Raw genomic sequence first — 23,690 nt, forward strand, 5'->3', positions numbered from 1 at the left:
ACTATGAAATCCCTACTGAAATATTCTATTCAGAAGTTAAAAGGGCTAGAGATATAATGTATCATGGTTTTTAGTCTATTCTCAGATAAAGTTTCACCCTGGAAAATTAGATGCCAAGAACAAATGGGAGATTAGAGTAGCCTTTAGCCTTTCAAATTAGCAGCTGGATACAGGTTGGTAGTACAGTCTGGTTTATTAATGTATTTGGTCTGAGTCACTCATTTCCATTTTCTAATAGCCAAGTAGGACATTAACAAGGCTCCAGTGATTAAGGTTCCAGAAAGACCAGCCACCCATAGAGCTTGGGAGTCTACAGGAGAGCCTATAGGATGAAAAAGGTAGGTTAATGCATGTCAAAACCAACCAAGTGATTCTACATCCTGATAAAAAGACTGCCATAATTTGGCCATAGAAGTATATGTTTCTTTTGAGGTAAATATCGAGGTAAATAATGATCATGTTAATAAGACATAGAGGGCAGAGGTAAGGAAAGGGCTGTGGTTTGACTAATGTTTCAGATATAGGCATTCAGGTAAGTTAAGACGATCTTTTCCCACTTACTTGAATACTGATGAAGTTTTTCTGAAGAGTCCTTAGAGGCTTGGAGGAGAATCATTGGCCCTTTGCTAGAAATGCTGGCAGTATCATTCTGAAAATGAGTGTCAGAGTTTCTGCCACTTCCTAAGGGAGAGATTGAAGCTAGAGATTTGTTAGCATATTTAGGGGGTAGGAAGTGAGTTCTATCTAAGGTCATGCCTCTTGGTATGTAAAGCTCTGATCCATGTCTTAAAAAACCTCACATTAGTATGTTAATACTAACTTGACCTTGTATCTAACACTTCCCTCAGTTTGACCAGAATTTGGACATGGAGATTTTGATGTTATAGACTGTCCCTAAGCTGCCATCTCTTCCTAAGTAGACATTTGTGACAGTACCATTTACAATTAAGAATCCCTTCCCTATGAACTGGTAAAACATAACAGGTTCACAGAGCTGGGTGAGTCCTACTTTTATTTGCCAGTTGTAGGACCTTGGCTAGGAAGGAGTTCCTGGGTGGCACTAAAATTAAGTGCTTGACTAGCCAGATGGTTAGTGGTTTGAACACACCCAGATACAGATAGGTTCCTTGGAAGATAGGCCTGGAGATCTTTTGAAAGATCACAGCCTTAAAAATCCTATGAAGCAGTTCTGTTCTGCATATATGATGTCACCATGAGTTGGAATTGGCTTGAGGGAAACTAACAATAGCACCTTAGGAAAGTCAATCTAAGTCAGTTAGTACTTTAGAAGTGGAGGTAATAGCTGTCATTAGATCTGGATGTTAAAGTATTTATTATAGTACCTTTCATAATAGTTACTATCTAACCACTGTGGGGCCCTACTGGTGCAGTGGTTAAGAGCTTGGCTGCTAACCACAAGATTGACAGTTCAAATCCACCAGCTGCTCCTGGGAAACCTTATGGGGGGTCCTATAGGGTCACTATGAGTCAAAAATCAACTTGACAGTGATGGGTTTGGGTTTTTGTAATCACTTTTTTTTTTTCTAGAATAACTTAAAGCTTAAGGCATCATGAATCCCAATTAATTCATGGGCTAGCAAGTTCAGGTTAATGGGCTAGGTAGAAGTATACACTGTATACATATTGGCACGACAACAAGAGCACATCTGAAGCCCACAGTCGTACTCCACCTGTGGATCTACAGGCCATGTTACCAGACCTGACTTCAAGCAGCTACAGAAGTTGGCATTTGTAAACTACCCAGATTTAAGTGCTGTGTTAAATTGAGCAATATGTAGGCCACGGCTGGGTTTGACTCCAAGTTTAATAAAGGTTTACATGAAAAAGCCAAGGCCCACGGCTAGAGGTTTTATAGTTTATCTTTAACAGCCCTGAAATTCCAGGAAAATCATTGTTTTTCTGTTCTACTGCATCATAAACAAATACTTTAAGAAGCCTTACTAATAAAAGTGAGTCTTCAATTTGAGTCATTAACCCAAAGGCTAGAAGAGGTTAGAACTGGGACTTAAGATTTATTTAAATCTGTCCTCTAGTGAAAATAACATCAACACTCACGGCTGCCAGATGGACAAGTCACCATACAAGATGGTGTGCCAGCAGGTCGGCATAGTGATACACTGCAGTGCAGATACACCTAGGAGCCAATAGAATTGGGGCCATGCTATAAACAGGGCTTCAAACTGGTTTACATCCCTGCTGAGAATTTGCATTTCCAACAAGTTCCCAGGAAGTTATACATAAGAATCACCTGGGGGGTTGTTAAAATGTAGATTCTGATTAAGTATATCTTGGGTAGAAATGCAACTTCTCAGCAGGGATTTGAACTGGAATGAATTGGTTCAAAGCCCTGGTTGTAAAACATGTCATAAGTCTTTTCAAACCTGTGTTATCTTCCCAGTCAAAAAAGTTATCAGAACATACTTATATAGCCCAAGCTGAACATCACAAATTGCACTAAAGAACTAGAGCTTGTAGCTGGTAGATGTTACTCATGCCCTTGGTAGCAAGGATTGTTCTGAAGCAGTATCAACAACCAATATTGAAGTACTAATTTGAGTGAGAAATGGTAGGACATGGACACAGCTCTAACTTGGGGCATTCAAAGCCACACCAAGGAGCATGGGAGGAAGCATCATACCGGTCCTGTGAGTGCCTGCTTTGCCTTAGAGTCCACAAAAGTGAAGGTGAAAACGCTGAAGCGCTGGTAGTAAGAAGGAAATGGAAGGCCCGTGGTATCCTGGACAGGGATCAGTTGGGTCTGATAATTATCTCCGATGTAGGGGCATCTAAACAAAGAGATAAGCTGTCAGGATGGGCTTCTTTGAAGGTCTGGCACAAGTGCTTTTAAGGGCCACTTACCCGTTCACCAATATGGGCCACTGCGGTTCATACAGGTGGTTTGTGCTAGGGGTAGCCCAACAATGATGAAGCAGTAATGCTAGGAAGGGGTCTGTTCTATGGAGGATGGAGACCTCCACGTAAATGGGATCCCGAAGGAACTTCACGACTGGGTAGTCATCAATAGTATAGTAGGAGCTATAGCTTTTGTCTGCAAGAGACCAAAATAAGGAAATGAAGCAATATAGACAGCTAGGGGCCTTAAGAGATTGCCTGAGTTGGACCATGATTCACGTATAAGTATCTTTCATTACCAAATTGGGGTCTTCATGCTCCAGGAAAAATGACAAGGCATAGACTATAGGCCAGATGCTCCAGCCAAGAGGGCCTTACCTTTGGCAATCTGAAGTTCCAGAGTGAGGGTTCCAGGCTGCGTGTCAGGATGGGGTGGTGGGAGAGTAAAAACCTGGACATTAGCTGGAAGAACATTGCCACGTACAGAGTAGCTGCAGCTGACCCGAAGCCTGCAGAAAAATAAGACTTCAGTCAGTTGAGTGTGGGTGGATAACCCATACCGCCTTTCATTTTAATATTAAGTGCTAAGCGTTGGACAAATTTAACAATGTATATGATTCCTACCTTTGTGGGAACTACATTTTAATTGGGGAGACCAACATATAAACAGAATCAAAGAGAGCTGAATAGTGAGTAAAGCCGTATAAGAAATAAACATGGTACTGAGAGAACCAGGTACCTGCTAGAGAGAAGGTGGTCATACAGGCCTTAAGACGGAACTAAATATGAAAGAGGATGAGAAGTAATGACTGTGATGAGAGGTAGGGGAAGGAGAACAAAGTATAGAGGCAAGAAAGAGCTTAATGTCCTTTGAGAGCTGCATAGAAGACCATTCTGGGATTGGGGAATAGTGAGTAAAGGACTGAGAATGTTATACGATATCAGGCCGGAGAGGTAAATAAGAGCCATTTCACGCAGAGTGCTGAGAGTTATCATTTAAGATCTTAAATTTAAACAGTGGGAAAACTTGAAAATTTTAGATGTGTGACCTGACAAAAGTTTTAAGAGGGATTTTTCTGGCTATAGCATGTACAATAGAGGTAGAAAGAAAAGATCAAAATGAGAAAGAAATATCCACGTATGTGAAATACCAGAAATCTAGGTGAGTGAGAAGTTCAGGTTAAGTTAGAGGCTGTGATGGAAGTAGACTTGGTGATATAGTGGTCAGCAAGATTGGAGAGTCAAAGCAGTGGAACATCAACGAAGAAGACAGGACTTTGAAGGCCACTGAGAAGTATTCTTCCATAGATTCAAGCTTAGCTTACAGTTTCTGCTTTATGGAGAAGAAACTATTTGCTAAGCAGAGTCAGGTTAAGAAGAACTTTACCTGAAGATACTGTCACGAGTGATAGAACCATGGGTCCACGTTCTTACATCCCTATTTGCAACCAGTTGGTTTTCATATACAGCCTGGCCTCCAGTCATCTAGAAAAGTGGGTAAAAAGAAACCTTGTCATTCCTGCTAGTCCTTTACTGCTTTACTTTAGAACTTGCTTTGCTCTAGCACTCGGCAGTGCTGCCCTTTCATACATTTCTACTCCCGAGTTCAGTAGCATAGACTAACCTGGGAGTCTATCGCTTAACACTTCATTTCACAGCAAAGGACCTGGAAGAGGCATCTGGGAGCACTACTACAATCCCGGTTCACCTTCCTGTTTTATCCAGAACATCTGGTAAGACTAACCTTAAGAGTGTCTCCTGTTCTTCTCATCTAGGATACTTGGTTAAAGGATAGCACCTTAGCTGGACCCCAGCTGTGATAGTCTCAGCTGAAGACCCAGGGGAGGTCTTCAACTTTCCCAGTGATAACCTGTTATTCTGCCCTAGAGAGTACCTTAAATACAAATCTTCAGGAACATCCCTCATGGCTAAGATATTCCAGCTCTCCACCAGCCACTAGGACATTCCCACCCAACTTCCAAGGCCAAAAGTAAGGTCAGAGGGAAGTTGTTCTAACCTGTCTTACAGTACCACAGGAAGTAAACGGAAACTGGAACAGGATAAAGGCATGTGTTGTCATCACAGGGTTACATTCACTGCCATTCCCGAAGACCAAGCGCACAGAATTCAGGAGCAGTGGGGGCGAGGTCACGTTCTGAGACACTGCGATGGAGAACTGGCCATCTTGAGAACAGTGTGAAGTCACTGAAACAGGAATTGGGTTGAAGCCTGACCATCTATTTTTTTTTTTTTTTTTGATCCATCCAGACAAGAGGGTAACAAGTTAGTTGCTTTTGATCTCCCTCTTGAGGGTTCAGTATTCCCAGCCCAAAGACCTTGGTGCAAATTCAGCTTTCCAGAGCAGGGTTTGAATCCTGGCTCCACCACTTATTTTGTGACCTTAGGCTAAGTATTTACTTCCTTGCTTCAGCTTCTTCATCTGCTAGAACTTGGAATATTAGTACTTGCTTCTTTTTACTTAGCGGTTAGAATTCAGAGCTTAGAACAGAATGTGGCAAACATATACTCATTGAGAGCCCGTTTTGACATTAGAGAACATTGGAGCACACTTTGGGACATGTAGAAAAAAAGTAGTTTGAGGTCAGAAAGCTTCAGTTTTGAGAAGACCATCAAGCACCGAAGTGGCTATGCTTTGGGAGTGGATTAAGTTTCTGCCTATAAGCAAGTGTTGTACATATAGACTTAATTTCTTGAATCATTGAATGTTATTTACTTTATTTGGATCCTGGAAGAATAGACGATTGGAGGATGTAGAAAGCTCAGTTAGAGTCCAAGTGTTCTAAGGATACATTGCTTATACATCAATCTAGAATCATCTTTAATATTTGCCCACTGAGTAAAAAACCTCCTCTCTGGATTTAATGATAAGTTATTAGCACTTTTCCTCAGTTGGTTTCAAAGACAATAACTTACTCACCTGTGTTTCCATAGTAACAGGAATTCTCTTCAGAATTGTAGCAGCAGCCTAGGGATTCACAGTCTCCTTGAGTGATGGGCAAAGGAGCACATGACATCCTGTCCCAGACTGGGACAGAGTCACAGAGGTCAGCATCTGGGCCATCTAGGGTGAGATTTTAAGAAGAGTAGAGTAACTGAAGCCGGGCCACAGGAGGGTTGTCATTTAAAGACATTGTTTTGCCATTACCATTAGATTCTCAAAGATATCTAGACAATTGGGGTAGGTATATCCATATTACGTGCTGTAGATTAAGTCTCAGAAGGTGAAATATAGGCTGTCACATTGTAAGAGCTCCCTGAAATTGGTCTTATTCAAAAGGAAAGTCAATACCAACAAGATCTGTAGAAGCGTTGGGGTTCCTTACCACTTCCCCTTCAAGCACACCCACACCTTCAAGCACAACGTTTCTCTTCAGTTCTTTAAAGCTGCTTCTCAGGAACCAGTACCAGTTGCTTTCCATTCCATCTCATGCCTACCCCATGTGTGTCAATGTAGAACTGTGCTCCATAAGGTTTACCAATGGCTGATTTTTTGGGAAGTAGATCACCAGGATTTTCTTTCACGCACCTCTGAGTAGATTCAAACCTCCAAACTTTTCGGTTAGCAGCTAAGCATGTTAATCGTTTGCACTACCCAGTGACTCCTCTCAAGCTTCAGTGTACTATAAATCACTTGGGAATCTTTTTTTAAGATTTAGGTTCTCATTCAGTAGGTCTGGGGAGGGGTCCAGGATTCTCTAGTTTATCAGTGCTGTTGGTCTGACCTACATTTTGAGTAGCAAGGCAGGTTGTTGTGGTTATTAGTTATCATCAAGTCCAACTCAAGGTAACCCCCTGTGTGCGGAGTAGAACCACCCCATAGGATTTTCAAGGCCATTACTTTTCAGATGCAGATTGCCAGGCCTGTCTTGCAAGGTGCCTCTGGGTGGGTTTGAACAGCCAATCTTTTGACCAGTAGTCAAGCACTTAACTGTTTACACCACCCAGGGACTCCTATCAAGGCAGGTAGGAAGAGTGAATTACAAGTTCAAATCTGTTACAAGTTTGAGGTAGGCTCTCAGCAAAGCAGGAGATGTTGAAGTTGAGGAGGAATCATCCTTCCTACCAATTTCCCAGTTAATGGCCATGTAAGCCCCAGCTGAGGGGTGAGAAACTTGAATTCTATTCCCTGAACAATCTGCTTCTTGGAGGTATCTACGAAGTCTTCTTGCTAACTTCAGCTTCCTTCCCTACCGAGGGGGAAGGGCTCCAGCTCCTGGGCCAGTTCTTGTTTGGATCCCAGCTCTGTCATTGACCAGTGACGGCCCGCTGTTGCTGGAGAACAGTAATAATGCCTTCAGCACTGGGTTAGGATTGGGGGGCTCACACGGAAAGCATTTGCCACAGTGCCTCAGCATTGAGGAATCTCTCAAGTGGTAGTCATCTTAAGGGCTGACCACTGTGTGAAAGTTTGGGAAAAATCCTTCATGAGAGTCAAGTGTCACTGTACAAAGCAGGTAGGGAAGGCTGAGGGGGGGCACCCTCTTGGCAGCAGAGGGTTACACCACTCAGAACCTGGAAGTTTCCACTTCTTACCTTGAGGGCCCATAGGGCACTTGAGCACCTTCATCTTTGTCACTATCTTGTGTCCAGCTGCATCTGTTCCTTCAACCCCAATCAGCATGATATAATGAGAGTCCTGGAGAGACAGGCCCTGGGAGTCAAAGTGGATGGGAAAAAGAGGGGTCCAAGTGTCCCAGATGGTTGGATTGTACTCACCTGCTCAGTAACATAGCAGCCACTATAGGATGCCTCCAACACCACAGAGCTGCCTGTGCCCTCCCTGACCCAGGTCCCACAGTCTGGGTCATTCTGCAGCCTGTGCAGCAGTCCTTCATTGTCTGGGGGGCAGGAGGGGTGAAAAGTACGAATGGTCAGTACCCATGATCACCAGTGCTGGGGAAGGATGGTGAACTTTGCCATCAGACCCCAAGGAGTAGGTGCCAATAAGAAGAGAGACACAAGAGGGGGTCAGATCTGAAACTGAAGTTAGTCTAGATTATTTGTTCTATAGATGGAAGCTATAGGGGCAAAGTATCAGAGCAAGAAGCTAGATGATAGCTTTAGTCAGTAGAAAAGGTAGACCTTTGCCTGGCTTAGATAGGTGAAATGGTCAAACTTACCCCAAGCTATTAGTACAGGAGGACTTCCTGCCTCCTGGCTTGGAAGGTTTGTAGTGAACTGGAAACCCTGGGGCCCACAGTGGAGCACACCTGGGTATTCTGGTGCCACAGGCTCATCCTGGCCACTCAAAGCCAAAGATAACTGAACATAGAGTAAGATGCACTGCAGTAGCTGCATGGTGCTGCCAGGAGCCCTGTGCCCTGCAAGTCCCACGCCTCCTTTCCTGAGAGCCAGCTCTAGCCCCTTGCTGGGGGTTTCTTTATATCCAGATGGAAAGCTCCATTTCAGGTGCACATCTTTGTAACAATGCAGGTGAGAGGCCTTTGGGAAAGGTAATTCCTCCAGCTTCAATCATTTAGGAGCACAGTTAGCAGCTGTATTGCATTAAAGTTTACACCCCAGGAAGTTATCAGACCTCAGGAATGGGTAGCGGATTTTAGCAAAAGAGGCTTCTTTGGGATTACTAGGTAAAGCGCTGGCATGTTCATCTCAGAAGATGGCTGTCTAGAATTTTGCTTATCTGGGTGTGAAACCTGGTGCTGCCTCTTACTAGCTATGAGAACTGGGTAAGTTACTGATTCCTCTCAAAATTTCAGTTTCCTGTAAAATGGGACAATATTTCCTGGCAACTGCACTCATGAGGCCTAAGTGAGATGTTCCATGTCAAGTGCCTGGCACCAGCTTGTTAAGCCAGGAGTGCACAGTGAGTGATAGCAGTCAACATTATTGGGCAAAAGTGGGGCCTTCAAGGACCCTTCTTGACTTCTCCACTGGTTCTTAGAAAGCTTTTGTAAGAAGTCCCTGTAAAAGTTGCTAGGTAGAAATTTCAGAAAAGTTTCAACTTGATTCCTGAAAAAAGCAGACCTAAAGCATTTCCCCGGTCTTATGAGAGACTCCCACCACAGTGGTCTTTTCCTGGCAATTTTCCAAACTTATTTTTGGCATATTTGTCCTGTTTTCCTCCCCACCCCTCATCCTCATAGGATCTAGAAGAAAATGTGGGGTAGGACATAAATTCCCCAAATGAATTCTACATTTTACAGATTTTTATAAATCTTTAACCTTTTACCTATTTTCAGTCATATTTTCTTAAGTACATTCAGGGTTTCTTATCTGTTTGCTTTTCACAATTTGGGTCTCTTTATAAACTACAATTTCCATTCCTTGGTGATGGTTTACACCATAGTTATAGAGGCAACCTAAGAGATCGAGGGTTGTGTATATACGTTCCTCACTAGTGGAGGTCAGAGCATGGAAACTGGCTTCCATAGTCTTCTACCAGCGTCCCAAAATGGCCTGTTTATGTTGTTGTTGTTAGGTGCATTGAGTCGGTTCTAACTCAAAGCAACTCTATGTATAACAGAACAAAACACCGCCTCGTCCTGCGTCATCCTCACTATCATTGCTATTTTTGGCAGCCACTGTGCCAATCCATTTGGTCGAGGGTCTTCTTTTTTGCTGACCCTCTACTTTAAGCATGATGTCCTTCTCCAGGGACTGGTTCCTCCTGATAATACGTCCAAAATATGGGAGAAGAAGTCTCGCCATCCTCTCTTCTAAGGAGCATTCTGGCTATACTTCTTCCAAGACAGACTCGTTTGTTCTTCTGGCAGCCCATGGTATGTGTATACTCAATATTCTTTGCCAACACCATAATTCCAAGGCATCAATTCTTCTTCAGTCTTCATTCATTGTCCAGCTTTTGCACACATATGCGGCTGTTGAAAATACCATGACTTGGATTAGGCACACCTTAGTCCTTGAAGTGACATCTTTGCTTTATAATACTTTGAAGAGGTCTTTTGCAGATGAGTGGTGGAATGTATAATGAGGTGTCTCTAATTCTTTTCAACTAATGGAAGAGAACAAATAAGCCCTTGTCTTCTGGGGAAATTGGATTGTTAACACATGGTGATACAACAGTTGAGGGAATGTTGGGCTCTGACCTCAAAAGTATGATGTGGCTTTCACAACATCCTCTCTCTGGGTTAAGTTCTGGCTACTGGGCCTACCACACCTGATTTATACTCTTGCAGCCATTGTCGTTGGCTGCTTATCGAGTTGGCCCCCGGCTCATGGCTATCCCATGTACAACAAAATGAAATGCCCCAGTCCTGTGCCATCCCCATAATCAGTTGCAGATCAAACCATTGTGACCCATAGGGTTTTCTTTGGTTGATTTGTGAGGATGATACACGACTGGGCAACACTTCGTTCCATTGTTCACAAGGTCACCGTTGATTCTACAGCAGCTAACAACAACATATTGGTTTTGGCAATGGGTGAACCTGGGTATAAATTGACTCAGTCACTTGTTGGCTCTGTGTATTCCATCAATTGATTAACCTCTGAGTTACAGCTTTTATATTAGTAAAATGGGCATAACAGCTACCTCATGGGGGAGCTATTATTATAATCAACATTTTAGGTGAAATAAGAAAATGTTCAGTAAAATGCTTATTACAGTGCTTTCTGCATAGTAACTACTCACTAAAATCAAGAGTGGTCTACATGGCTAGGGAATAAGAGTGAAATGGGAGGCAAATGAAAAGCAGGTGCCAAGCGATGGCCGCCTTTGATACGTAGGGAGACTGAGGAAGTCTACACTTGTAGAATTGCGTTTCTCATGAGGACATTTTTTACTTAAGCATTGAAAAATAAACATAAAAATCTGGAACTGTGTTGAAACACTTGGAAATATACCCAGGCTCACTCCAATCACCCCACTGCTGCAGAGAGGTTAAGTGATGAGTCTCAAGATAACCCATTGGGCTGGGATCAGGTAATTTCATGCTCACTCCCTGTGCTAAATCCTCCGAAGGACACGTCAGTCAACTCACCACCAGGATGTGAAAATGACACAGGTAACATGTGATCCACCCCGAGGAGCCCCAGGCTTAACAAATAGAGCAGCCTACTCCCATGACCTCGAAACTAATTCTCTGTCCTTTGAATTTGGAAGGGAAAATGCTATTCTTAGTGTTATCTTATTTAGAATCACCTGGTGGCACAGTGGTTAAGAGATTGGTTGCTAACCAAAATGTTGGTGGTTCAAATTCACCAGCCACTCCTTGGAAACCCTATGGGACAGCTCTACTCTGTCGTACAGGGTCACTAGGAGTTGGAATCCATGACTATGAATTGGAACTGACTCGATGGCAATGGGTTTGGTTTTGGTTTGACCTTTAAAAAGGAGTCCCTTTGTAGCACAAATGATTAAGTGCTTGACTACTAACCTAGAGGCGTGTCAGAAGAAACGTCTGGCTATTTACTTCTGAAAATCAGCCGTGAAAAATCCTATGGAGCACAGTTCTATGCTGACGCACATGAGGTTGCCGTGAGTCAGAATCAACTTGATGGCAACTGTTTTTTTTCTTCACATATATTTTCAGTGCGATCATAGGCAGAATGTGATACGCTATAATTTGTAGAATCTTATGAAAATCCTTGCAATCACTGCAGTGTTCACCCGATCTAAGTCATATGGCAGGTTAAGGATTCATTTTGTGTCCACTACTAAAGTACTGGGGACTCCCACAGAAGGCTAAACCACCCATTTCTTATTCACTGGTCTGGTCAGTAAACACCAAGTTTCTCTTTAAGAGGGAAGACCAAAGGCAGTGTCTGCCGCTGGGAAAAGGCAAACTGTGATCTCCAAAACCGTGTTCAAACTAGGAATCTTTGTCTTGAGTCACATCTGAATGCTTCAATTTAAAGTAGAGGTTACATGCATATCTTACAAAGTTTATCAGTGCACCGTTATTAGAATATAAATATATTCGGCACTTTCCCTAGGGGCTGGTTATATTTTGATAGGATATAATGCTTTCAGGCCATCGGGTGCAGGTTCATTTGGATTCTGCACTTGCGATGGTTGCCCTGCTGTGATTCAAGTGGTGTCCTCCCATCTCGATGGTAAGGTATCAGGAAAACAAGGCCCCACCAGACGCTCTTCAAGTGCGAGAAAGCAATAATCAAAATCACTCCCCCAAATATGGAGGACCAATTAGACTATTGTGTGTGCTAATCAGTAATTAGGCAGCTTGAGGGGCATCCAGCTGTTCTCAGCATGTGGTGGAGATTAGGACATTTCTGTTCTGAGGGAAGATGTCAGACTTAATTTCGTGCCAGTACTTCCGTGGTTTTTTCCTTCCGACAAGCAAGAATTCAGTGGGGACCTAAGTCAGTTAAAGGTACTGAGCACCATCATCTTTCTTCAACTCCTTCTTTCCACCCTGGGGCCCATAACCTGCCGTCTTGGCGCCTCCCCTGGCTGCCCAGCACCCACCCTGTTTGGATTTTCTCTTTGCTCTCCTTCTCCATCCCTTTCTTTGCTACCACAACCACCACTGGTGTGGGGATTGTTGATGTTGTTGTTAGGTGCTGTCAAGTCAGTTCTGATTCAAAGAGATCCTATGTACAACAGAATGAAACACTGCCCGGTCCTCACAGTCATTGTTATGCTTGAGCCCATTGTTGCAGCCATTGTGTCAATCCAGATCGTTGAGGGCCTTCCTCTTTTTTGGCGGCCCTCTACATTACCAAGGTGTGGAGATTTTCCTTTCCCTTTTATGGGCAGGAGGAGATCCTGTGAAATAGCTTCTCAGACTTTGAGAGGTATGTCGAAATACTGACGTTCCTCTATCTTCTGAATGGAAGGAGAGATTGAGAAAGAGGTAGGAAAGTGAGTTAGGAACTAACATTGATTGCACTTTAGGGTGGTGATATACAGATAAGGTTGAGTTTTCTGGTCCATATAGGGTGTCCCTAGTAAAATACATGCCCTCCACCCCCCTTAATTATACTCTTCTGCTTAGGATTAGGTCTTCTCTCTAGAACAGGAGGGTTGGCATATTGTCTTTTCAGGTGACAGTAACTTCCAAGCACCATAAACCAGTAGGGGGTCTCCCAGTACTCCACTTCTGTCACTGAAGCACAATTGTCATGGGTTCCAATTCTGACCTTTAAAATACTAACAGGAGGGAGAAGACCTCGCTCTAGAGATTTCAAGCAATATCTGTTTTAGAATTTCTATAGAAATGGCAAAGTGCCCCCCCTTATTCATTTTTTGTGCAAACAAAATGGTAAATTCCTCTTCCACTCAGAGCAAGATTAGAAGGTGGGATTGAAGGAACTAAGTTTATGACTGAATTAACTAGCAGCTGGGCAGGCCTGAGGTTGGCGGTTATCTTTGAAATTTGTTGGTGTTTTATTTGGGCATGGGTAATAACAGAGAGTTGGTATTATATGTATCATCCAAAAATAAGGGAACCTAAGGGAAAACATGCCTGTTCTTCATCATTTGCTTAAAAAATCTCCATGTGATTGTAATTTGAGAATGAGGGCTGTTTCCGTGGTTACGAAGGCCACTTAATAGGCTAGCAGGCAAGGTGGATATGCCATTTAAAATGGCAAATGCCAATGTGTGTGTGTGTATGTGAGTGAGAGAGAAGAATTTGACTCATTGTAAAAATTGTATCAGCCAACTTAATCTTTGATCTTAGTTTGTACCATTTTCTTATGAAATGAGAACTCTGGATGTAAACGGCTTTGTTTTTTCACTTTTATGAATTTTTTCTTTCCATAATTTCCCTGTTAAAATTTGCTGGAAAATGCCCAACCTTGCCTTGGCTAAGCTAAATGGATTTTTTCTACTCCTTGTTTACAGAGAAGGGATCAGGTACGCCCCCAACAGCTGAGTTGATTGGTACTCATGGTGGTTTCCGTTCAGAGGGCAAGGAAACCTAGTGAGCTAGGACAGTTCAAGAGTAGAGTAGTAAATTCAGGAGGAAAGGTGCAGACCACGTGGAAGGCATTTTCGCTTTGCTTGACACCTATCCTAGCACAATTGGTCTGACCTAACGGGTTGATTGTGTAATTAATTCATAGAATTAGTCAAGTCTGGGTGATCTGTTTTATATATTCATGTGCCTTATACTCTACCCCAACCCCAGTAACCAGGACACAGCCTTGCTTTTCTAACCATGTGCCTTTAGGTTCAGTGTTTTCTCTTTGTGGAATGCCCACAACTTCATCTGCACTTGCCCGATTTCTAACTTTCCCTTAGGACAGAAGTTCTCAAAGACTTATAAGATTTGGGGCTCACTCCAGACTGCCTGATTCAGAAACTCTGCAGGAGGAACCCAGCAATCTGTGCTTAGCCAGCCTTCCAGGTGATTCAGAGTACATTTCTAGGTCCTATTCTCACGAAGCAGGGCCTGATCTCCCAGGTGGAGGTAATTCCTTTTAATTAGGTTTTCCAACATTCTTCATCTGGACTTCTCTTGGGAAAGTGATTACTTGCCCCTCCCCATCCTATTCATCTTTGTATTCTCTACCTTGCTCACCTCCTGGAATCAGATAGTAGGTCAGATGAGTGAATGTTTGCTTACCTAAATGGTCTACATGCTTTCTTTGGAGGGGAGCTGGGTTTGGAGGGCCTGTTTCATATTTGCCACCAGGCTGTGTTTTTATGCTTACCTCAGCACGGGAATAAACTTCTTGTGATCTTCAGTATAAAATCCAGCCTCTTTAGCTTGACCCTTCAAATCCCCCGAAATCATGCCCCTGCCCAGCATTTACCATCTCTTTCCTTTTCTAGTAGTTGGCCAAGTAGAACTCTTCTGTGGTTTCTCAAACCTGGTATCACCTGGTACGCAACACTATGCTGTGGGAGGTACTGTTTTTTCTCTTGGAATACCATTTCCTGCTTTGTCTGCTTGTTTGTTCCTGCTTGGCTTGTTTTTATTTCATTTCACTTTACTTATTGTGGTAAATATATATGTAACATGGCCTTTGTCATTTCCGTTTCAAATTCTTCCCATGTGCAAATAAATGACATTTATGTTTATCATTTTGTTCAGCCATCACCCTTATCCATTTCCAGATTTTCTCCTTACATTTAAAAGAAGCTCAGTGTCCCCTAAGCAGTGACTCCCCCTTTTTCCCCTCCCGCCACCCTTCCCCTGGTAACCACTAATGAACTTTGGTCTCCATACACTTGATATTTCCTATAGGTGAAATCATACGTTACTTGCCCCTTTGTGTCTGACTTATTTTACACGGCATTATGTTTTCATGGCTCCTCTATGTTTTAGAGTAGTATTCCATTGTATGTATATACCACATTTTGTTCATCCGTTCATCTGTTAATGGGCATTTAGGCTATTGTTCTATTTATCCATTCATCTGTTGATGGACATTTAGGTTGTTTTTACCTTTTGGCTATTGTGAATAATGCTGCAAGGAACATTGGTGTACATCTGTCTGTTTGTGTTTCTGTTTTAAATTCTTTTTGAGTATATACCTAGGAGTGGAATTGCTAGATCATATAACAATGGAAACCCTGGTGGCGTAGTTGTTAAGTGCTAGGCTGCTAACCAAAAGGTCAGCAGTTCGAATCTGCTAGACACTTCTTGGAAACTCTACGGGGCAGTTCTACTCTGCCCTATAGGGTCGCTATGAGTTGGACTCGACTCAATGGCAGGAGGTTTGGTTTTGTTTTTGGTTTAAGAATTACCCTATGATCATTTCATCTTTTCAAAGAACTTGTGCAGGCATCACCTCCTCTGGAAATGTCTTCTCTGGCCCCTACCCCCAGGCTGGGTCTGGACTGAGCCCTTTAGCATGTGTGCATTCCTCCCTCACAGCCCTTCTCAGCGCACCTGGGTCTTCAGTTCCTTTGTGTCCTTTATGGCCATGGATTCTTTGAGTGCAAGTCTCTCCCTTCAATTCCTTCAACATAACAAGCCTCCAGTAAATACTTATGGAATGGATGGATAATCTTCTGGAAATTCAGGTCAAACAAAATAAAGCAATATAACAAACCCCATTGCTGTTTCTCACCCCTTGCTGCTTCCTGTCCTTCATTCCACAGCAAGGGCTAACAGTCCTTTTTTGTACTCGGTCAAACACAGACTTCTTTACCTTCTCTGCAACCTTCCTTAGATGTGGGACCAGTTACATGGTAGTCGACAAAGCATATTCATGGACATATGAAAACATAAATGGAAGAGTAGCTACTGACTGTGATCATTTCCCTCTAAGTAATATCAGCGGAAACATAGAATTTTCGTATTAGTGGCTAAGAGCTCAGCTGCAAACTAAAAGGTCGACAGTTCAAATCTATTAGCTGCTCCTTGGAAACACTATGGGGCAGTGATGCTCTGTCCTATAGGGTTGTCTGAACCCAAATAAGTCATGTCGTGTAATCAATGCTTTGGGAATAAATCATATTAATTCTACTATGTGCATAAATAACAAATAACATTCCCTGAGACCTACTCTATTTTTATGCAAATAATATGCACCTTCTACATTTGTTTGCTAACTGCACCCTCCTCCTGAGAGGTGTTTTCATAAGTGCCACTATGTCAATTTTTTTTTTTTTTACATGTTGGTGTAAAAAAATTAGTATAACATGCTTACAAAAATACCCTGGGGGTGCAGGGAGGGCACAGTTGGCAAAAAAAAAAAAATAGGGTGGCACACATTATTTGTGTAAAAATATGGTAACTCTAGGCCAGATAATTTTCTAGATGCCAAGGATATAACTCAGATCTCTCCTGCCCTAATTTTCTTGTTGAATCTTGTCTTAGTTTCTCAGTGCCGCTACAACAGCAATACCACAGGTGGGTGGTTTTAAGAAACAGAAATTTATTTTCTCACAGTTTAGGAGGCTAGTAGTCTGAATTCGGGGTGCTGGCTCTGGGGGGAGGCTTTCTCTTTTTTGGCTCTGGCTGGGGGCGGGGGGATCCTTGTCTCTGTTCAGCTTCTGTTCCATGGTTCCTTGTTGATCTTCATGTGGTATATGTCTTCCCCTCTGTTTATGCTTCTTTCTCTGTGTCTAATCTGCTCTTTTTATATCTCAGAAGTGATTGGTTTAGAACACACCTTACACTGATAGTCTCATTAACATAACAAAGCCCTATTCCCAGATGGGATTACATCCATATGTATACAGATTAGGATTTACAACACATATTTTGGGGGACTACAGTTCAATCTATAACACTTCTCTCTCTCTGTCCCATTTTCCCAATGTCCTAATCCCTTTCTCATTTTACACAATCTCTGACATGTACTAGGCTCTTGTTTTTGGGTGCCAATCCATGACAATAGAGTTAATTCTGACTTATAGTGATCTTACAGGACAGAGTAGAACTGCCCCATAGGGTTTCCAAGTCTATAAAGCTTTTGGTTAGCAGCTGAGTGCTTTAAGGTTGTTGGGTGCCATTGAGTCAATTGCTGACTCATAGTGGCCCCATATGACAGAGTAGGGCTGTCCCATAGGGTTTTCCAGGCTATAATCATTATGGGAGCAGATTGCCAGGCCTTTCTCCTGCAGAGTCTCTGGTTGAGTTTGAACTGCCAACCTTTTGATTAGCAGCTGAGGGCTTAATCATTGTGCCACCAGGACTCAGGGCTATAGCAGTAAAGAGGAGAGACTTGGACTCAGGAAACTTTCAGATCAGATATTCTCTGAGAAAAAACTATTCACACATGTGTTCTCTACGCCTAGCACAATATCTGGTGTATAGTACAAGGTCAATGGATTCTTGCTAATGAATGACTAATGAATAAATGAAATATGAGATCATGAATAAACTAATTTCAAGTGTTTCTATACATTTCACTTAAGAGCAGTCAACAGCCCACAGCTTTTTCAGTGTATTTGATTTGGGGCTGTTGTTAGTTGTCGTGGAGTTGATTTCCGAGTGGGTGCAAGGTATTCCAGAGAACCCCCCAATAGCCTCCTTCTCCAGTCATTTCTCACTCTCCTCCTTTTTCTTTCTTCCTTGGGATAGAAGATAAGTGATAGGTTAGAATCAGAGCTAGAGGAGCTATCCAAGGTGTTTTTTTTTTTTTTTTTTTCAACGTTAAAGCTTTACGGAGCCATCTGAACTGCTTGACAAAATGTGAAGTAGAACCCATTAAACCAAACCTATTGCCGTCGAGTCAATTCTGACTCATAGCGACCCTATAGGACAGAGTAGAACTGCCCCATAGAGTTTCCAAGAAGCGCCTGGCAGATTTGAACTGCTGACCCTTTGGTTAGCACTTAGCCACCACACCATCAGGGTTTCCCATGTGAAGTAGAGTTCTTCCAAATTCAGCAGTAGGCTGACAACAACTAGCTTTTAGGGTGGTGCCTAAAGGCCAAGCCGGGTTTGTCCACCATGAGTCTGGAAGCTGACTGTGGCTCTGATCTGATTCTCTCTGATGGAGAGCATGTAGCCCCTCCTAACTCCCTTACCTCCACCCCCAGTGATACCCACAAAGTTAGGCTATTATACAAAATTCTCCAGAACTGATGGAATGGTTGCAAGGACAAATTTAGGTAACAGCTGGAGAAAGATTGCTTGTGGACTGGAAATCCAAATTGGCCAAGGCATCGGGTAATGAATGACTACAATCTGTGTAAGAGACTGGGATCATGCTTATTACAGTCCCGCACACAGATACTGGTGAGAGCAAGACTTTTGCAGGGATTTATCACAGAGTAGATTAAAAATGTCATTAGTGAAAAATTAATGTTACAAAACATTTTAGAAAGGCTGAAGCAATCATCTCACTTTAATAACAGAGGACGGTTCTCATAAATACCCTTTATTTCTTTTCCTCAAGCAGAAAATGAGGAACATGCCAGGATTATCAGATCTCACCCTCTCTTTCCAAACTGCAAACTGAAACTGTTGATCATTTCATTTCTTTCTTCTTAAATCAGGTCCATCTGTTGTGTGACAGGTTGTGCATTTCCTTTTATTTAAGAAGACAGACGATTCTGCTCTTTGGAAGTAAAAGAATTGCTTCTAGTTTGTTGAAAATTATCAGCTTTGAAGATGGATTTTTTGGAAACCTTTTTCTTTCAGTAACTATTAAGCTGTTTGTATCATCCTTCTCATGCTTTGAGGGAAAGAAAAAAAAAGAAAGACTTCTAATATCATAGCTTAATGGCAAAGGCTATAAGAGGCTTCCAAAGACACCAGGTTTTAACCCTTGGAATTCTGGCCACTTCCACAAAGAGTAGCCAGAAAAATGTTCTCACTGGCCTCAGTCAAACTCCTCCTTGATTCATATTTTTACACAAATAGTACGTGCCTCCTATGTTTGTTTACCTGCCGCACCTTCCCCCCGTGAGGTATTTTTGTAGCTCTGCTATGCTAACATTTTCTACATGTTGTTGTAAAAAATTAGCATAGCATGCTTACAAAAATAACTTTGGGGGAGGGTGTGGTTGGCAAACAAATGTGGAAGATGCGTGTTATTTGTGTAGAAATACAGTAAGCATCTATTACATGCTATAATTGTGCTGAGGATTGAAAGGAGTAATAATAAAACACCAAAGGACAAATCTGAATTTCTAAAGAGTAAATAGAGTTATAGACCTATAGACTATTAGAACTGGAAGCCCTTTTAGGAATCTCTTAATTTTTATATAAGAAAATGAAATATCTTTGAGTTTTGCTCAGGGTAGTTGTAAACTAAAAAACAAACAAGTAGCTGTTGAGTTGACTCTGACTTATGGTAATCCCATGTGTTGCAGAGTAGAACTGCCTTCCATAGGGTTTTCAATGGCTGATTTTTCAGAAGTCAATGGCCAGGCCTTTATTCAAGGTGCCTCAAGGTAGGTTTGAACTCTCAACCTTTCAGTCTGTAGTCAAGCACTTAACTGTTTGCACCACCCAGCGACTCCTTGAGTAGTTGGAAGCAGTTGAGAATTTAAACAAGAAACTAGAACTTCTGACTCTTTAGAGGAGTTCAAGACTTAGATCGGAGCCAAAGCATACACAAATGAAGCAATACAATAATAATACCAAAAAAAAAAAAAAAAAAAACCAATACAAGATATCATAGAACCAAGGAACAAAATACATGACACAAGTAGACAGGGTCATGACTTTGGAGCAAGTAGAGTTAAAGCTATCTCAACGTGGAATCTGAGTTTTGGTTGACCGTGGTTGGGTGGGATAAACTAGATGGCATAGAAGGAGGCTAGTCTAGATTTTATGAATGAAAGACCATGAAAATTGGATGACTTAAAGAGATGAGTAGACACTTAGAACAAGCAATCAGTATGATGTAGGTGGGAGGAAGTTAAGAGCCATACACAATGGAGAAAGGAATATGTGTTGGGTGACTTGTCTGATGGGTGGTATAGCTTTCACTTCTCTCATCTGCCAGGCACTGGGAGTGGGAATGCAGAGATGAGTAATTTAGAGCTGGAAATGCTTACATTTTAATATCCTATCTGGAACCAGAAGTCAACTCTCTCGACTTGGACAGACATGGCTGTGGTAGCATGCTTGCCTGTTTTCCCATTCTTGCCTATTCTGTGGACTTGGACAGACATGGGTGTGGCAGAGTGCTTGTCATTTTCCCATTCTTGCTTATTCTGTAGTTTCCTTAGACTCGGGCAGACATGGCTATGGCAACATGCTTGTTGGTTTTCCCATTTTTGCTTATTCTGTAATAGCTCCTTAAACTTGGGTAGACGTGGCTCTGGCAGCATGCTTGTCTGCTTTTCTACTTTTGCCTTTTCGAATATACATCAAATAAAATTTTCTTTTTGCTTCGCTAAACTTTGTGATGTTTTTAACCTACAACAGTTAATGGAGTAGTCGTTGCAGAATATTTCTGAAGCTACGAATCCCATAGACCTCAAGAAGACTTGCACTGTGGAGCAGAAGCTGGCAAAAAGAGAGGTCCTATCTCCACGTGTTCCCACGCCATAACCCTTTGACACCAATGGGGTAAGTACTGTTAGAAAACGAGCCTTTGCATATTCTTTTTTGTTCTTTTTCTCATGTTAAGTTTTGTTTGAAAAACCAGTTGTTTGATTAAGGAGAATCTTTCTTAGATTTTTGCTCGATCGTTTGGTTAAGAATGATATCTAGCAGCTCTTTTGGTGAACTGCAGTTTAGACCCAGATTCAGGTGTTTGAAACATTAAAGAGGTAATTCTATTTTCAAAGAGCTCTGAGTCACTATAAGCTGCAAAAATTTGGCCATAGGTTGAGAAGTAAAAGCCATTAGGGTGGTTGCTGGTGCTCATCACGAGTGTTAAAGTCTCCTGTGACAGGATAAGGCAGTCGAAAGACAGGCTAGAGCGCTAGGCTGCCTGCCACCCGCAAGCCAACTGTTGTGCAGCACAGGTACACATGGTCTACGCAAAACACTGTCCAAACCCCATGGTCTTCCTCATTAGGTTTCTTTTTGCCACTCAGAGAAAACCTGGAAAACAGTGCTCTGTTTTGCCAAATTCTCAGGGGAAGGTGGCAGTTCCTGACCTAAGTTATGAAATTTGCAGGAAGAAGTGGTAGCTCCCTACATTTTTTGTGATACAGTTTCTCAATAAAGAATCACAATGTTAAAACTAAAATCATCAATAGCTACTTTAAAGTACTTTCCAATTAGGAGGAGCATGTAAAATAAAATAAGAGATTAGGTCTGTAGCCATCAGAATGAATTAAGTTCAAAAAGAAGGAAATCAAAAACTTAAACCTTAGAGATTAACATCTTTGATAAATGAGCCTGGATTGTTACCCTTACTACCGAGACACTAGTTTGGGGTTCATATTTAGAAACACTATAAACTGAGTATACTAGAAGTAATTAGAATTTCAGTGACCACTATGGGAAAATGAACTTTGATTCGTGCTGTCTTTTCCTCTTTAGGGAAATTTTGCTTGATGCTCAATTATTGTGAAAATGTCTAATATTTTTCCATCTGAGGCTCTGGCAAGTTAATAAGTTTTATCTAGAACCTGTCTTTTTTTTTCCCATTGAATTGCTATATATACTTTAAGACACTAGGATTCCCATATCCTTGCTTCGTGTGGTATTGTTTGGTGAGTTTATGTGGTCTTTCTGTCCCATTTTGTCCTGAGAGCTTGTTTCCCATCTACAGCATTGTATCTAAGTTTCTGTCGTGTATTAGATTGGTGGCTATGGCTGAGAATTGGTGTTTTTTATAAGGCTTAGAATCTCAGTTCTTTCTTAATCCAGAAAAACTGTGTCTTGTGTCTGTCTTATGATTTAGATTTTTAGTAGCTACTTTGAAAAACTTTAAGTCAATCTTAAAAGCAAATCCTTTCTAAGTAACAAGCTAGTTATTATATGAAATGTGTTTTATTTAAGGAAAAGGGATAATTTTGTCTTAAAGTAAAACTGCTTACCAAGAGAATAGTAAAAGGGAAAGAAGTTAGTTATCTTTTGCCTTTCAAAATGGCTAGGTTGACTTAAACATTTGTAAATGAACTGGAGTGACCTAATCTGTCTTCTACCATGAGTTTAGAAGGTAGGTAGGACAGGGCAGAATTAGGCCTCCTCAGCCCCCAGTTCCTGGTCCCCAAGGTCATATAGCTCCAGGGAAGCTTTTGAAAGACCTTTTCCAACTAGGTAGAGACCCTTTTAAGACAACAACAACAACAACAAAAAAAAGATAGGAAAGAATTGCTGCTTTACCGTAGTTATCAGAAATTGGGTGGACCTCAATCATAAAAGAACTGTAATGTTCTCTCTTTTATAGGGGAACTCTAAGAAACCAAAAAACAGAAATCACAGTAAGTCAAACCTGAAATCCCCTGGAAAAACATTTCCAGCAGTAGCCAGAGACTTAAGGTTATATCCATATCAATGAATTGGTCAGTTGAGCAGAGACTTTGTGATTTCCAAAGCCAGTTGATAAAATCTTTAAAGGCAAAAATTAGATTGGGAAAAATACGGAAAATAGCAAAAGCTGAACGAAAACTTAGAATGTTTAAACAAACTTTATTTCAATTACAGTTATATTTTATGGTATACAGGCTTAAAATAATTTCTAAGACCTTTTAGGTAACTTGCTGATATTAAATTAATATTTATCGTAATTTAAGTTTATATACTTTTCCTTTTTATACCACAAGAAAAAGAATATATATATATAGTTTGCTAATGAGTGTTTTCATTTTTGCCATTTTAAAGGGATGACACTATAAGAGAGATGCAACAAAGTGATTTAGGAAATAATATTGGAGTCATTATTCCCTGTCCTTGAGCATGGAGAATGTGACCCAGCTGGAGCTGGACTCACAAGGACACATCAACTGGGCCCTGAGGTATAAAGACAATAGCTAAAATAATCTTGGAAAATGATCTTTTAGAGAACTTTTCACATAAACCAGAACACAAAAGACTTTCTACTCTTATCTTTTTCTATTAGCATTTGGTGAATAGAAATTGTTGGGCTGATGAAGACTCTCCTGACTGTTGTTACTGAAACCTGTACCATGATTGTTGAGAGGAACAGTTCAAAATGTAAGGTCACAGTTTCTAGCCAATCTGTGAAAAGGTGAAGCTTTCAATGGTTTTGCCCGTTTGTAATGTTAATATATACTGATGACTTTAAGTTTTCTTGGACCTGGGCAGACATGGCTGTGGCAGCATGCTTGTCTGTTTTCCCACTTTTGTCTGTTCTGTTTTTGGGGTTGGGGTCTGTTCTGTAATATTCTCTGGAGTGGGGCACACATGGCTGTGGCAGCATGCTTGTCCACTTTCCCATTCTTGCTTATTCTCTAATATTTCCTTGGATTCGGGCAGACGTTAGCTCTAGCAACATGCTTGTCCACTTCCCACTTTTGTCTTTTTGAATGTATGCTGAATAAAACTTTCCTTTTGCTTTAGTAAACTTTGTGA

General features: G+C 41.6%; 1 protein-coding gene across 1 annotated transcript; it reads right to left on the bottom strand.

The window, feature by feature from the left end:
- Positions 1-218: 218 nt before the first annotated feature.
- Positions 219-8,193, bottom strand: ZP4 (zona pellucida glycoprotein 4). Its single transcript, XM_023549132.2, has 12 exons — positions 8,016-8,193; positions 7,612-7,733; positions 7,429-7,531; positions 5,813-5,956; positions 4,892-5,079; positions 4,262-4,359; positions 3,253-3,383; positions 2,881-3,070; positions 2,660-2,807; positions 2,077-2,155; positions 562-681; positions 219-322 (listed from the first exon to the last, which is right to left on the bottom strand). Exons 1-12 carry the CDS (start codon positions 8,191-8,193, stop codon positions 219-221), a joined length of 1,605 nt encoding a protein of 534 aa, XP_023404900.2.
- Between the last annotated feature and the right edge of the window lie 15,497 nt (positions 8,194-23,690).

Source organism: Loxodonta africana, chromosome 25 (genome assembly GCF_030014295.1).
Source record: "Loxodonta africana isolate mLoxAfr1 chromosome 25, mLoxAfr1.hap2, whole genome shotgun sequence".
NCBI lineage: Eukaryota > Metazoa > Chordata > Mammalia > Proboscidea > Elephantidae > Loxodonta > Loxodonta africana.

Coding starts and splice junctions, on each gene's coding strand:
- ZP4 (XM_023549132.2), bottom strand. CDS start 8,193: ATGCAGCTACTGCAGTGCATCTTACTCTATGTTCAGTTATCTTTGGCT. Junction 7,734..8,015: donor TCCTGTACTAATAGCTTGGG/GTAAGTTTGACC, acceptor CCTGCCCCCCAG/ACAATGAAGGACTGCTGCAC. Junction 323..561: donor AAAACTTCATCAGTATTCAA/GTAAGTGGGAAA, acceptor TTCATCCTATAG/GCTCTCCTGTAGACTCCCAA.